This window comes from Salmo trutta, chromosome 37 (assembly GCF_901001165.1).
Source record: "Salmo trutta chromosome 37, fSalTru1.1, whole genome shotgun sequence".
Taxonomy (NCBI): domain Eukaryota; kingdom Metazoa; phylum Chordata; class Actinopteri; order Salmoniformes; family Salmonidae; genus Salmo; species Salmo trutta.
This window is the reverse complement of record NC_042993.1, coordinates 7,796,548-7,811,576: the sequence shown is the minus strand read 5'-3', so window position 1 is coordinate 7,811,576 and position 15,029 is coordinate 7,796,548. Positions and strand designations below refer to the sequence as shown.

The window sequence follows — 15,029 nt, the reverse complement described above, 5'->3', positions numbered from 1 at the left end:
ACGCTTACAATTACGTTTTAATTCTTGCTTGAACAGTCGTTAAGATTATATTTGGGTTGGGATCTTTGCAAAATAACTCATTTTGGATGCAGCAGTTGTTAGCTAGAATGCTAACGCTCGTTGATATAGGCTGTAGCAAAAGCTAGCCGAAATATCAATTTTACTGGTTGAAGTATAATGCAGTTGATTTGCGATGATGACACAAACATTATATTAAGCAGGACATTCATACGAGCCTTATAATCCAATCATAATCCAAAAGTAGTGTGAAAGTCACTCATAAACTACATGTAAATATGCTTTTTTGTTGTTGCTGGTGTTCTATAAGAACTCCCCCTTGTTCTGCCACCAACTTGCACAACTTGCGCACAGCGCCCTCGTGCGGCAATATTTGTAAACACAGAAAGGGGTCTATTTACAGCTTGTTTTGGTTGTGTTTCGGGCGATGTTTGTCCAATAGGAAGTGAATGGTGAATAATGTACTGTCATTTGAGACACTTTTATCGTACGAATAGGTGTTTGTGAACACCAACATGAATAAGAATGCTAACATGATTATAGATAATCATAAATTATTTGTGAATGATGAGTGAGAAAGTTAGAGGGATAAAGATCATACCCCCCCAAAAAATGCTAATCTCCCACATTATTGGTAATGGTGACAGGTTTGCATGCTTTGTTGGAGCCTAACTTTCTCACAGTCATTATTCATTAATGATTTTTCTTAATCATGGTATTATCAGGATTGATTTAGAAGTGTTCAGAAACATTGTATCTACTCACTTAGAAAATTACTCAAGTCATCATTCTATTGGGCAAAACAAAAACAAAACAAACTGCAAATGCATCCAATGAGTTTGTAGTCACAATTTTGATGTAGATAATATGTGCTAGGAATTTGGGACCAAATATTAAACTTTTGACTACTTTGGTAGACTAGAAGTGAAATTTGTCCAAATGCTTGACATCTTCAAATGGGGGGAGGAACTAGATCTATAAAGTGCTTTAATTTCTAAACAGTAAAATACCCTCAAATAAAAAGGGGACATTCTGTTCTGTCACCTCATATGAAACATTATCTCAAATCCAAAATGCTGGAGAATATAGCCACATTTTAAAGGTTGGCATCCCTGTCCAAATACAGACGTAGGAGAGTGTATTCTCGCATTCATATTCCTGCCATCTTTCCACATAAGTTAATGAGTACACTGACACAAGGAAACACTTTGCTGAAACATTACGCTTTAAGGAAATATGTTTATTGAAGTAACCAGCATATCCAAGAGGATCCATCACGAGATAAAGAACATGTCCAGAGGCATTTCTTTCCAGACCCCCTCCCCTTCTCCCTACAGCATTACTTGTAAGGGGAAAGGGGGATACCTAGTCAGTTGTACACCTGAATGCATTCAACTGAAATGTGTCTTCCGCATTTAACCCAACCCCCTTGTACAATGTTGGTCCAAAAGAAGCATTAAATATAAGGTCATACATGCTTTGCAACTGAAATTCAAAACATGAGATGAAGCACATCAATTTCAGAGATTGTCAGTGGTTGTTAAAAACAATACTAAGAACTTTTGTAATTTGACTATACAGGCTAAATGCATTAAAATAAAAATAGGCCTACATTGGATGTAATTTAGGTCAGAAAAATTCTGACTTGAGAAATTAAATATTGGAATGTGAACAGTTCACAGTAAAAAGAAAAATAGGAATGATAGATTGATTTCATAAAAACACCATAGATATTAAAGCTCTAAATAAGAGGAAATTCTTAAAATGAGGTATCCATAAACAGAGTAGGGTTGTTCCATGAAATTAGTTGCTTTTGCATCCTTTGATATTTTAAGTAGAAATTGTGCACCAATATTGGATTTTAAAAGCCTGTTATATTAAATGAAGTAGACCACATGGAAAATTATATAAATCAGATTTTTTTTATATGAATAAAATTCAGCATTGACATGTCCCTCTGTGCACTGACTTCTCAGAAGATTTTAATCCGCTTCTCCCCAAAATTGTAAAACCCTAGTTATTCTGTTGCTTTGACAGTAATTTATGAATATTTTTTTTTATTTCATGAGATTAGTGATTCATTAAGGTAAAAAAAGTAAAGTAAAAGAAAAATAAAGAAAAGTCCTTAATTTTAAGGTCAACCCTGTTACGTGAACCGAACTTGTCTTAATATCATGAAACTATTCCTTTTAAATATATTTTTCAAAAATAAACTAATAGCCAAATCATAGTGTAAACGCAGGTGAGCTGGTTCTACTCTTTTAGGCCATTTTCTGGTGTTGTGGTGGAAAACTGAGTGGGCCGAGCTTTAACTCGTCAACCCTGCTACCCATTGCTACAGGCTAATAATGCTTCATTTAATAAAATGTTGTGAACCTTGCATTCAATAGCCCCTCCCTGTTGCATGCAACAAGCTTCCATTCCTCCTGTCACAAGGGGATTTATGGCTGATTTAAGATGAAATCATCAACCCTGTTACTTTATTTGGCAGTTATAGTATTTTTTTATTATTTAACCTCTTGAGATGGGAAAACATGTTTTATTAAGTTGAAAATGTGCTCATCGTTACAGAATGAGATATATATATATATATATATATATATATATATATATATCCAAATTACAGTACCTAAAAAGGACTCATTTCGTGGAACAACCCAGTGGCATTTAACAATAAAATGACTCAGAAAAAAACTTTCCATGAATTAGGTGGAGAAACAGGTGGCAAATAATTCTATATTTGTCCTAAAAAGGCTGGTTCATTTAGTTTGTTTCTAAAGAGCATTAAGACGCAATGCAAAACGGACAACAAAGCAATTTGCTCTGAGCAATACATGATATGAAAATCCAACATAAAGAAGGAAGACATGGCTATAGTAAGTTAAAGCACAGGGATATGAACAATACCACTCCCTTTAAGGCACCGTCAGCATAAGATACTAGTCTTTCTGTATCATATGCACTTTCTCTTAAGAAACACTTTTGACCTGGTAAAAACTAAAACATGTTTGTTAAAACATTTCAATTTGCCTTAATCATTGTCATTTAAAAAAACTGTCATTATCTTTTACTGAGCACTGATTTAACAGTAAACCTTCCAGTTTCTTGAAATGAATTAAAGTGCTGCAAACTAGGCTATTTATTCACTGAAAACCTGCTTGGCCTAAAACAATACTAGGCTATTCTTTGTGTATTTTGAATTGAGACATAATAAATTGAAGTACAGTGTCTGTTAAAAATGTAGCATTTCAAATCTGATGTCAATACTAGGTGGCTATTTCAAAGGTCAACATTTTTCTGTCCATTCATTGGAGCTTATAAGATTGATTCAATGAAACGGATTCCTGTAGTAACTGTTGACTAACTGCATGTCTATGACTGAGGATCAAAAGGAGCAATTTGGTCCCAAAAACATTTCAACAGAGACTGTTCAAATATCCAGTTGTTGTTCTGAAATACTTAGCTTTGGTTAAACCTCCCTTTTGAATGATAACTTGCAGAACAATGCATAGAGGAAGTAAACTGTACATAGTTCACAACCAACTGATTGATTGACGTAAGATGCCCCATAGCACACTTATAGGCCGATTTCATCATCAAACTCATCTTCAAATGTGTAGCCCCGTCCATTGTCTCCCCCTTCCTCTTCCTCGGAATCAGTCTCTGAGTGACAGTTGTCAACCCTCCTCCTGTCCAATGGGGTGACACCCTCATACTCTGAGCTGTGTGAGGAGGCGGGACTGGAAGGTGAATCCGCCTTGTGATTGGTGGGCTGTACCTCTATTCCCGCGATTGACACGTTGATGACTTTGTTCCCCCTCTCTCGATCTTCCTCGGTGGGACTCACACACTCTTCCTCAACATCTAACCCCTGACCTTCCTCCTCCGACGCTTGGCGAATTATCTCCTCTCGTTTGTCGCTGAATCTCACCTTCGGCCTCTGCCCTTTGGCCTTGATCCCTCCAGTCCCCTCTATTATCCTTCCATCTCCCACCTCATCTCCCTCGATCCCTAAAAGCTTCTTCTCATTCAGCTCGTTCCTTATGCTGACAGACTGATCCTCCGCCGCCATTTTAAAATTCTCCACTTCAACGACAAGACTTTTGCTTGGACTGAAGACGTCTTCCTCATTAGCGCAAGTCCTAGTCCAGTCTGAGTCCAGCCCCAGTCCATCCATCACCCCCAGCACATCACCCATGATGGACGGACCCAGGTCGAAATCCATATCGAGTGTGAAAGACGACACCGACTCGGAATGCTGAAGCTCACTGTTCAGTGGGCTTCCGAAGCCATCCGTGACATCATCAGTGTGGTTAAGTGGCGTCTCGGAATCAATGGGCGCCATTGAGTCGTTTGTTGCCGTGGCACCCGGAGACCCAGGTTCAGGGCTGGGGCCGACAGTAGCCAGGAAGGAGGTGTCACCGAAAGCATCTCCGCCCCTCCCGATGTGCATGGTGTGGCGGAAGTCCCCCAGCGGAGCTGAGATCATGGTGGGGTCCAGGCGAGGTGCCTTGTGGGACGACTTGTGGAGTGGCATGACAGCTGACAGAGGGAGAAAGAATTATGGAGAAAGGAGGCAAGAGAGAGAGAGAAGATGGGGTTCAGAGGGAGAGGAAAAAGTGGTGTAGAGAAGAGAGGGTGGGAAAAAATGAAAGAGTGACAGAAATAAAGAAAGAGGCCAGAGACGGGGAGAAAAGAAAACCAGTTGGATGAGACAACACATCAAGCAGAAACATGATCTTCTATGCATCAGAAAACACACGGGAAGTCTAAATGAAACTAACAAACTACCTTGATGTTCTTACTTTGACGTAATCTATTTATGCGGACACTGAGCCAAGTTCAGTCAGTGTGAGACAAATACCAACTCAATAAACCTATTTAGAAAACACATAACAGAAATAAAATACCTTCACAAAAAGGTATTGTGCCAGTATATAAAACTGTCAACATAGATAACAGAGAGAAAGTGAATATGAGGGGCCCAGAGCCAAACTGTCACTGAGGGGCCATTTCCCTTGATTAGTGTCACTATACAGGGCAGAACTTCTATGGTCTTATATACAGTGACCTGTCATGACAGGCCTACATGAAAACATCACTGTTGTGCAAGAGTGTGAGAAACCAACGAGTCGTTTGGCATTGATATTTATGCCAAGGCCATGCCGGGACTTGCAAGTGAAACATACTCATGCAACACAAGAACATACTTCTGCCTGGATTCCTTCCCTCGGGGTAGGAGACTTTAAAGCCATAGACAAACACTATCTAGGGCAATACTAAAAGCAATTACAATGATTCCCTATTGCATTGAATTGAAAACTATATTGAAAACCGGTGTTGCTGAGCTTTTAAAAACAAATGAGGTAGCCCACATTTAAAAAGCAGTCTGACATTACTGTCATATGTTTACTATTTACCAATAACTTTCATCAGAGGATGAAACAGTAAGCGGGTGAAAGTTAATTAGTCCCTATGTGCGTCCCCTTGTCCTTGCAAGTGACATGCCTCATCAAAACAAAATCAACAACTCCTCATAAAACTGATCGCTTTTATGCGGCAAGGCAGGCTACATTATGTCAAACTTACTGCCAGACATAGCTCGGGACCCCATTTCAACAAATAGCGAATGTCTGCGAATTGAACTCTAAAACGTATCATATAGATTGTTTAGCAGTAGTAGTCTATGTAAGGCCATATTGAGTGATGTCAATGGGGAGGAAAGGGGGTAAAACTTGCGCTCCGCCGATCAAGTTTCTGAGTGGAATGTTTCCAAAGCAGAAAAAGTATGGGAAACTTACTTTGATTACGCTCGTGTTTCGCTTCCTCCCGCCTCACTATCCCTCTTTTCATCGGTCTTTTCTTCTTTATCTTCTCTTCTGGCTTCTTCTCGCTCTGTCCCAGCGTCGTTCGGCCCTTTCTAATATTTCTTTTTCTAAGGGATTGGCAAGGAAGTGACGCGATATTTTATTAGGGAGTGTTTTACGGAGGGGGAATGACGGGGTCCAGGGTCCACATCAAGTGCACACATAATCAAACAATCAATAACTAAATGTTTTTGATACAAGGTTTTTGTTACAAGTATGTTGCATAAGGGGCTCCCGAGTGGCGCGGCGGTCTAAGGCACTGCATCTCAGTGCAAGAGGCGTCACTACAGTAACCTGGTTCACTACAGTAACCTAGTTCGAATCTACCCAGTCACTACAAAGAGACAGGAGTCCTTCATAACTCAATTGCTGGAGAGGAAGGAAACTGCTCAGAGATTTCAACATGAGGCCAATGGGGACATTAAAACAGTTAGAGTCTAATGGCTGTGATTGGAGAAAACTGAGGATGGATCAACATTGTAAGTTACTCCACAATACTAACATAAATGACAGTGAACAGAAGGAGGCTTGTACAAAATATATTCCAAATGTGCATCCTGTTTGCAATAAGGCACTAATGTAAAACTGCAAAAAATTTACTTTATGTCCCGAATTCAAAGTGTTATGTTTGGGGCAAATCCAATACATCACTGAGTACCACTCATCATATTTTCAAACATGGCGGTAGCTCCATCATGTTATGTGTATGCTTGTCACCGGCAAGGACTTGAGTTTTTTTTTTTTTTTTTATAAAAATAAACGGAATAGAGTTATGCACAGGCAAAATCCTAGAGGAAAACCTGGTTCAGTCTGCTTTCCAACAGACACTGGGAGACATTAATCTTTCAGAAGGACAATAACCTAAAACACAAGGCCAAATATACACTGGAGTTGCTTATCAAGACAACATTGAATGTTCCTGAGTGGCCTAGTTACAGTTTTGACTTAAATCGGCTTCAAAATCTATGGCAAGACTTTAAATTGACTGTCTAACAATGATCAACAATCATCCTGGCAGATGTCAGAGCTTGAATAATTTTTTAAAGAATGTGTAAATATTGTACAATCCAGCTGTGCAAAGTTCTTCGAGCAGGTGAGTCAAACTCATTCACATGGAGGTCCTAGTACCTGCTGGTTTTTGTTTTTTTACTTTCAATTAAGAAAAAGGTATGAAATGGTATGAAATGTATGCATTCACTACTGTAAGTCGCTCTGGATAAGAGCGTCTGCTAAATGTCTAAAATGTAAATGTAAACGTATCACATCCGGCCGTGATTAGGAGTTCCATAGGGTGGCGCACAATTGGCCCGGGGTAGGCCATCATTGTAAATAAGAATTTGTTCTTAACTGACTTGCCTAGTTAAATACAAATAATTAGGCTACATTAATGAGAGCTCTTCTCTCTGTCTCTCCCTCAGCCAGTCAGGTTGGTGTCATTCCTGTACATGATAGAAACTTAGCTAATTACTATGGGTGTAAGAAATTGGCTACAATTCCTCCCTTTTCGGGAATGCTGTCAGGCAAGTCAGTCGTCATACTCAACCACTTAGCAGCACAACATGCTTTGTCCTAGAGAGCACTGCCTGTGGGGTCTAACACTCAGTTCCTCTTCGCTAATTTGGATCAGTCCGCTATTATCCATCTTGAAAGGGGACTTGAGGAAATCCTGGATCTAGGCAATCAGAATTCTGCCCGCTGCTGTAGGAAGACCTTCCGTTTGCTGTGGGACAGGAGAAACTATCTCTCATCTTCCTCCCCATTCAGCCCCATATCACTCATACTTCAGGGAATCACACAATGATGAGGCATGGAAGTGACTCACTGTTTTGTGGGATATCGTCACCCAAGGTTTACATAGCTGTGGGAGGTGTCCAAAGGTTCAATTGAATGGCACACCGTGGGAATTGAATTCAATCAGGGAAAAGTAAAGTGTCTTCTACTACCCATCAAGTCCCAAATACAACCTCTGGATGAACCAGTAGACTATCAGGAACCAGTGGAGGTGTTTGTGGTCACACTGATGAGTGCCTATGGGAATGTTTTTATTTTTTTTATTTAACATTTATTTAACTTTATTTAAATATTGATATAGGATATTGCATCTGAGTCCTTGCTCTCTATCTCTGTCTCTCTGTGTCACACACACATCATACAATAGTAAGATATCCTCCTCTGCTGACCATTTGTGTGCGTGTGTGTGTGTGCGTGCGTGCGTGTGTTTTGCAAAGACACTGTGCTTAGGGTTGTGAGTATGAAAAGACGTACATCCTGCAGCAGTCGAGGTGCAGGGCAGGAAATAGAGAGAACAGCAGGGGGAAGGAGGAAAAGGGGAAATGAGGTACAAATGTATGTGTGTTTATTACGCCATATTACTCACCTCTCCCGTGCTCTATTCTGTTTGCCAAATATGACCTCATAAATAGAATAGAGCCAGTTGGGAAATCAGAATTTGCTCAGTAATAAAAAATACATAATTATTTGCTCTTATCTGACAGAAGTTGGACTTCTGTCTCAGGTGACATGACCTAGCCATTAACCCAATAATGTTTAAAATGAAAGCCATGGGATTAGTGGCCCATATAAACTTTTTTTAATCGTGTCTGCTGTTCAGTTCAATGCCAAATGAGGATGCTATTAATCTTTTATAGTGCTTGATTCCACCCGATTGTATTATCTACTGTCACTGTAAATCGACTATTATGGTTCATGAGTCAATGCATTTAAGACACTACAACATAGTATCAATGTGTCTGATAAAACAGTGTAGGTTACGCATCAGTCATAATTATTTCTATGTCTGTCCTTATATTGTTCATGTGTGGCTCCGTAGATGGGCTCATCGCTATTAAGACACTGACGTCTTGCTCCCAGACAAATTAAACAACTTCTTTGTTCGCTTTGAGGACAATACAGTGCCACTGACACGGCCCGCTACCGAGTAAAACATTTAAACGTGTTAATCCTTGCAAGGCTGCCGGCCCAGATGGCATCCCTAGCCGCGTCCTCAGAGCATGCGCAGACCAGCTGGCTGGTGTGTTTACGGACATATTGAATCAATCCCTATCCCAGTCTGCTGTTCCCACATGCTTCAAGAGGGCCACCATTGTTCCTGTTTCCAAGAAAGCTAAGGTAACTGAGCTAAATGACTATCGCCCCGTAGCACCCACTTCCGTCATCATGAAGTGTTTTGAGAGACTAGTTAAGGATCATATCACCCTACCTGACAGCCTAGACCCACTCCAATTTGCATACCGCCCCAATAGGTCCACAGACAACGCAATCGCAATCACACTGATCACTGCCCTAACCCATCTGGACAAGAGGAATACCTATGTAAGAATGCTGTTCATCGATTACAGCTCAGCATTTAACACCATAGTACCCTCCAAACTTGTCATTAAGCTCGAGACCCTGGGTCTCGACCCCACCCTGTGCAATTGGGTCCTGGACTTCTGACTGGCCGCCCCCAGGTGGTGAGGGTTGGAAACAACATCTCCACCCCGCTGATCCTCAACACTGGGGCCCCACAAGGGTGCATTCTCAGCCCTCTCCTGTACTCCCTGTTCACCCATGACTGCTTGGCCACGCACGCCTCCAACTCAATCATCAAGTTTGCAGACGACACTACAGTGGTAGGCTTGATTACCAACAACGACGAGATGGCCGACAGGGAAGAGGTGAGGGCCCTCAGAGTGTGGTGTCAGGAAAATAACCTCACACTCAACGTCAACAAAGGAGATGATCGTGGACTTCAGGAAACAGCAGAGGGAGCACCCCCCTATCTACATTGACGGGACAGCAGTGGAGAAGTTGGAAAGTTTTAAGTTCCTCGGCGTACACATCACGAATAAAGTAAAATGGTCCACCCACACAGACAGAGTGGTGAAGAAGGCGTAACAGCGCCTCTTCAACCTTAGGAGGCTGAAGAAATTTGGCTTGTCACCGGAAACACTCACAAACTTTTACAGATGTACAATCGAGAGCATCCTGTCGGGCTGTATCACCGCCTGGTACGGCAACTGCTCCGCCCACAACCGTAAGGCTCTCCAGAGGGTAGTGAGGTCTGCACAACGCATCACCGCGGGCAAACTACCTGCCCTCCAGGACACCTACACCACCCGATGTCACAGGAAGGCCAAAAAGATCATCAAGGACAACAACCACCCGAGCCACTGCCTGTTCACCCCGCTATCATCCAGAAGGCGAGGTCAGTACAGGTGCATCAAAGCTGGGACGGAGAGACTGAAAAACAGCTTCTATCTCAAGGCCATCAGACTGTTAAACAGCCATCACTAACATTGAGTTGCTGCTGCCAACATACTGACTCAAATCTCTAGCCACTTTAATAATGAAACATTGGATGTAATAAACGTATCACTAGTCACTTTAAACAATGCTACTTTATATAATGTTTACGCACCCTACATTACTCATCTCATATGTATATACTGTACTCTATACCATCTACTGCATCTTGCCTATGCCGCTCGGCCATCGCTCATCCATATATTTATATGTACATATTCTTATTCATTCCTTTACACTTGAGTGTATAAGGTAGTTGTTGTGAAATTGTTAGATTACTTGTTAGATATTGCTGCACGGTCGGAACTAGAAGCACAAGCATTTCACTACACTCGCATTAACATCTGCTAACCATGTGTATGTGACCAATAAAATTTGATTTGATGTGTAGGGTAACGTGAAGGTAACTAGCTCCCCTAAGAACAAAGTCCAATTGCTGACACAAAATGCAATGTTTTTTGTTTCGGCAATAAAATTATCTCCAAATCATGTCAAAATCATCCTAAAGTATCAGGGAAAAAATTACTGCGTAACTCAATGAAGTGAGTTGTAGATTATTTGGACATGATTTGGAAAATCCTAATTTGGAGCAAGTTGCCGCATTGGAGGATGGGCCAATTGCCCCCTACACACTCACCTTAAATGTTAGTGCTCTATGAAACATTTATTAAAATGTGTATCTCTAAACAAGTGGATAGTTTTTTTTAGGCTCCCCTAATGGTATATATATATATATATATATATATATATATATATATATATATATATATATATAAACATTGATAGATCTAACTTAATTGTCACGTCCTGACCATGTTATTTTCTATGGTAGAGTAGGTCAGGGCGTGACAGGTTTTTTTTCTCTCTATGTTTTCTATTTCTATGTTTAGGTTCTAGTTTTGTATTTCTATGTTGGGGTTTTGTTTGGGATCATCTCCAATTAGAGGCAGCTGGTCCTCGTTGTCTCTAATTGGAGATCATACTTAAGTAGGGGTTTTTCCACCTGGGTTTTGTGGGTGATTCATTTTGAGTTGCGTATGTGTTCATCGCTGCGTCACGCTTTGTTGTTTGTTTTTCTTTTCTTTTTTAAAATGTCAGTGTATTTATATATATTGCATAGTTTCACAGTATAAATAAAAATGTGGACCGACACACACGCTGCACTTTGGTCCGATCATTCCTACGACAACCGGGACATGATTATATACAGTATGTATAACTTTTTGTAAATCACGAAATATTAGATAAACTTACCTCAGAATCGTTATGTTAGATTGACTTAAATTTTCCGTATGAGACAGAGAACATTTTTAGTTAAGCAAGAGTACTGGCGGCCAGGGAAAGTGTTGGTAAAAAAATTGTGACAAAGTGGTGTCTGTGAGAATTACGGGGGGGGGGGGGGGGGGCAGTTAGCCCACGTTACACTATCACGAGTTTTTGAAGCACACAGTGTTTCAACATGGGATCGATTTCAAAAACAATGTTGGGAAGACAAACATTCAGATTGCTAATTATGGGAGGCCCAGGGGGGTCTCCCAAATGAAACATGACCCAGCTACCACATACTATATGTTTCTTGGATCTTGGTGAGAGCATGGTTGTCCTATGGTTATTTTGCATACAACCTTCTAGCAATGGTGCATGATTTTTTTTTTTTAACTAGGCAAGTCAGTTAAGAACAAATTCTTATTTACAAGGATGGCCTACCCCAGCCAAATGACACTGGGCCAATTGTGCACCGCACTTTGGGACTCCCAATCACAGCCAGATGTGATACAGCCTGGATTTACATTTTTGTCATTTAGCAGATGCTCTTATCCAGAGCGACTTACAGTAGAGAATGCATACATTTCATACATTTTTTTCCCCGTACTGCTCCCCCATGGGAATCGAACCCACAACCCTGGCATTGCAAACACCATGCTCTACCAACTGAGCCACACAGGACTGTAGTGATACCTCTTGCACTGAGATGCAGTACCTTAGACCGCCTTAGACCACTGCGCCACTCGGGATACCCAGCTAGCACATAACGTTCTGAGAACCATATGTTGCTTAGGTGGGAATTTCAGTACTTCAGTATAACGTTTCCCACAGGTTTCCTCATGCTCTTATATAAAGTAATGTTCTCAGAACGCTCAGAGAACATTAAGAAACAACGTTCTTCTGTGGGAATTTCAGTACTTCAGTATAATGTTTTCTGCAGGTTTCCTTATGGTTCTATTTGAAATCAAATTGTATTGGTCACATACACATATTTCGCAGATGTTATTGCGGGTGTAGCGAAATGCTTGTGTTCCTAGCTCCAACAGTGCAGTATTGTCTAACAATTCACAACAATACACACAAATCTAAAAGTAAAATAATGGAATTAAGAAATACATAATTCCATTCCATTCTAAAACCTTTTAGAAGTAATGTCCCTTGTTTAGGGGACCTGCGTGGTTCTGGTACCGGTTCGGACTGACATTTTCGCTTATAAATCTGTGGACACCTTAGATTGAAATGGCATGCATTGAATGACAAATAGCCCTGGTGCCCACTGACACAGTAGTATTTTTTCTGAGCCTGTGTGACTTAGATGTGGAATCTGAAACCACTTGAAGCTGGTATGCCCCTCCTACCATTTCATTAGCTCTTCTGACATTTCATTCGCTCTTCCGACTGTCCATCAACTTTTGTCTGAACCCCACATCATAGCCACTGACAAAGCAAATGCCTGCAATCATTACATCGTAGCGCATTCAGAGATCGATTAATAGCTATTAATCAAAAATAATTTATAGATTTTAAACAAAACACACTCTCTGTGTAATAGACGGACAAGATTAATATGAAATGAAAGGCGAGTTCCTAACGAGTTTAGGAAGCTAAGCTAGAGCTCTGTGATACATTCACAGCGATGGGGGCAGACGTTTTGATCAAGAGAGACCTTTGGAAAATATGCACATTTTCTCTAACACTAAACATACAAATATGCATTTCCCAGTTACAAGGAAGGTGGAATCTTAGAGTTAGTAGTTTTATAACTTGATAATGCTGTATTTAGAAAGCATATAAGTAATTTTAAGCCTTCTTCATACAGTTTTGTTGAATAGGAAATACATCACATAAAATATGTAATATTTTTATCATATTTGTACTGTGTACTTGAGCTTGTGTCCTCAAAAGTGACTACACCTTAGCAATTTACAGCTATTTTAACCAGAAAGATGAGATTTAAATCTTTCTTTGAATATGCAGAACTTCTAGTTATTATTTATGGCCCTCTCATGATAAATAATTACTTTTGGGGCTTACATTACTTTTTCTGATTGATTTAGTTACATTTAACTGGTTAAAGTCATGTTCTCAAAACGTTCAGAGAACATTAAGAAACAGCGATCTTCTTGTGGGAATTTCTGTACTTCAGCATAAGGTTTTGTGCAGGTTTCCTCATGTTCTTAGAACATTAAGAAAACGTTTCATAAAAACCACAAGAAAACATTAGTAATGTTCAAAGAAAAATCTAAGAATGTTATTTTAAAAGAACAGAAGTGAACATTTTGCCTGTTCTGGGAACTTACATTTTTAGTTTGCAGGGAGACTCTGAGAACGTTTTACTATGGTTCCCTGGAAGTTTTCGTAGGAGGTTTTATTAACGTTCTGAGAATGTAAATTATAGGCTATTTGGAGGTTTTTGAAGAATGTCCTTAAAACTTTCACAGATTTTTTTTTTGTTGCATAGGGCAACCAACCCATCATCAGCATCTGGCTCCGAGGCACATTCCTCTGAGACAAGGCCATACCTCAAACTATTCAATAAAATTGACATCTGTGCCCAGTACGGGTTGTCATCTCCGAACAGTCCTGTATCTTAGACCCTTTTCAGGTGTCCCAACTTTTCTTTTTATAAAAAATGTATTAATTCAGGCTACAAGAGCATAGACCCAATGACAGTCACTGAATGTCATTACACTTTTTGGTGTTTTGTAACAGATTCATCAAATTGCGTGAGTGCACAGTGCATTGTTTTGATGCTTGAGTGGATGAACATGCGCAGGTAGCCTACTTTTTTAAGTGATTTGTTTGACAATAAGATGAAAACATCATGACTGGTTGTGTTCATGCTAAATAAAAAACAGACAGTTAAATATCATTTACTATTAGGCCCATAATTTTTTTGTGCACACATAGGAGGTCCCATGAAATAAATAGAGACTCCCGAATGTCACGGTATAATTCACACACTGCGAACAATGTTGCTATGACCCAAGTCAAATATTCAAATTGAACTGGCTGTATTTAGACCAGAGTTTAGAGTTTAATTTTTTTTAATTAATACTTTTTTACTTTCAGATTTTTCAGGGGGCACCCTCAGCATACCTGCTTCCCACGGCTATATGCGGATCAATTTTCCAAAACGTAATAATAATTATTTATTTTTAATTCAGGAACTCTGTCGGGGTCTCAAATTACTGTTTAGAGTTAGAATAGTAGAATACACAAGGTGCAATTTTTTGGTTGTGGATCAGCAGTTTTTCTCTTGTTATGTCAGTCACTACACTGTCACTCAATTAGCTCATGTCAGATATTTTTTTTAGATTGGTAAATTAGTCGAGCCAGCTATCTAAACTTGTAGTAATCATTGTCGAATTACCGACTGGGGGGCCACTTAGGGCCCCCAAAAGGCTATGGCCGGCTCTGACTGCACGTGTGGGTATGGATTTGGGTACAAAGACCAGCGAGCTACTGCGGCCCCTCATGATGAGTTCAGATTTTTTGTGGCCCCCACCCCCATCAAAGTTGCCTATCCATGGTCGAGACTATCTTATCACATTCACCTTGATTGACAGTGGT

At 40.1% G+C, this 15,029-nt stretch overlaps 1 protein-coding gene across 1 annotated transcript; it reads right to left on the bottom strand.

Annotated features, from left to right (window-relative positions):
• Window positions 1-1,237: 1,237 nt before the first annotated feature.
• LOC115177555 (uncharacterized) lies at window positions 1,238-6,265 on the bottom strand. The gene is made up of 2 exons (XM_029738449.1): window positions 5,820-6,265; window positions 1,238-4,560 (listed from the first exon to the last, which is right to left on the bottom strand). Exons 1-2 carry the CDS (start codon window positions 5,869-5,871, stop codon window positions 3,596-3,598), a joined length of 1,017 nt encoding a protein of 338 aa, XP_029594309.1. The 5' UTR covers window positions 5,872-6,265; the 3' UTR covers window positions 1,238-3,595.
• Window positions 6,266-15,029: the final 8,764 nt, after the last annotated feature.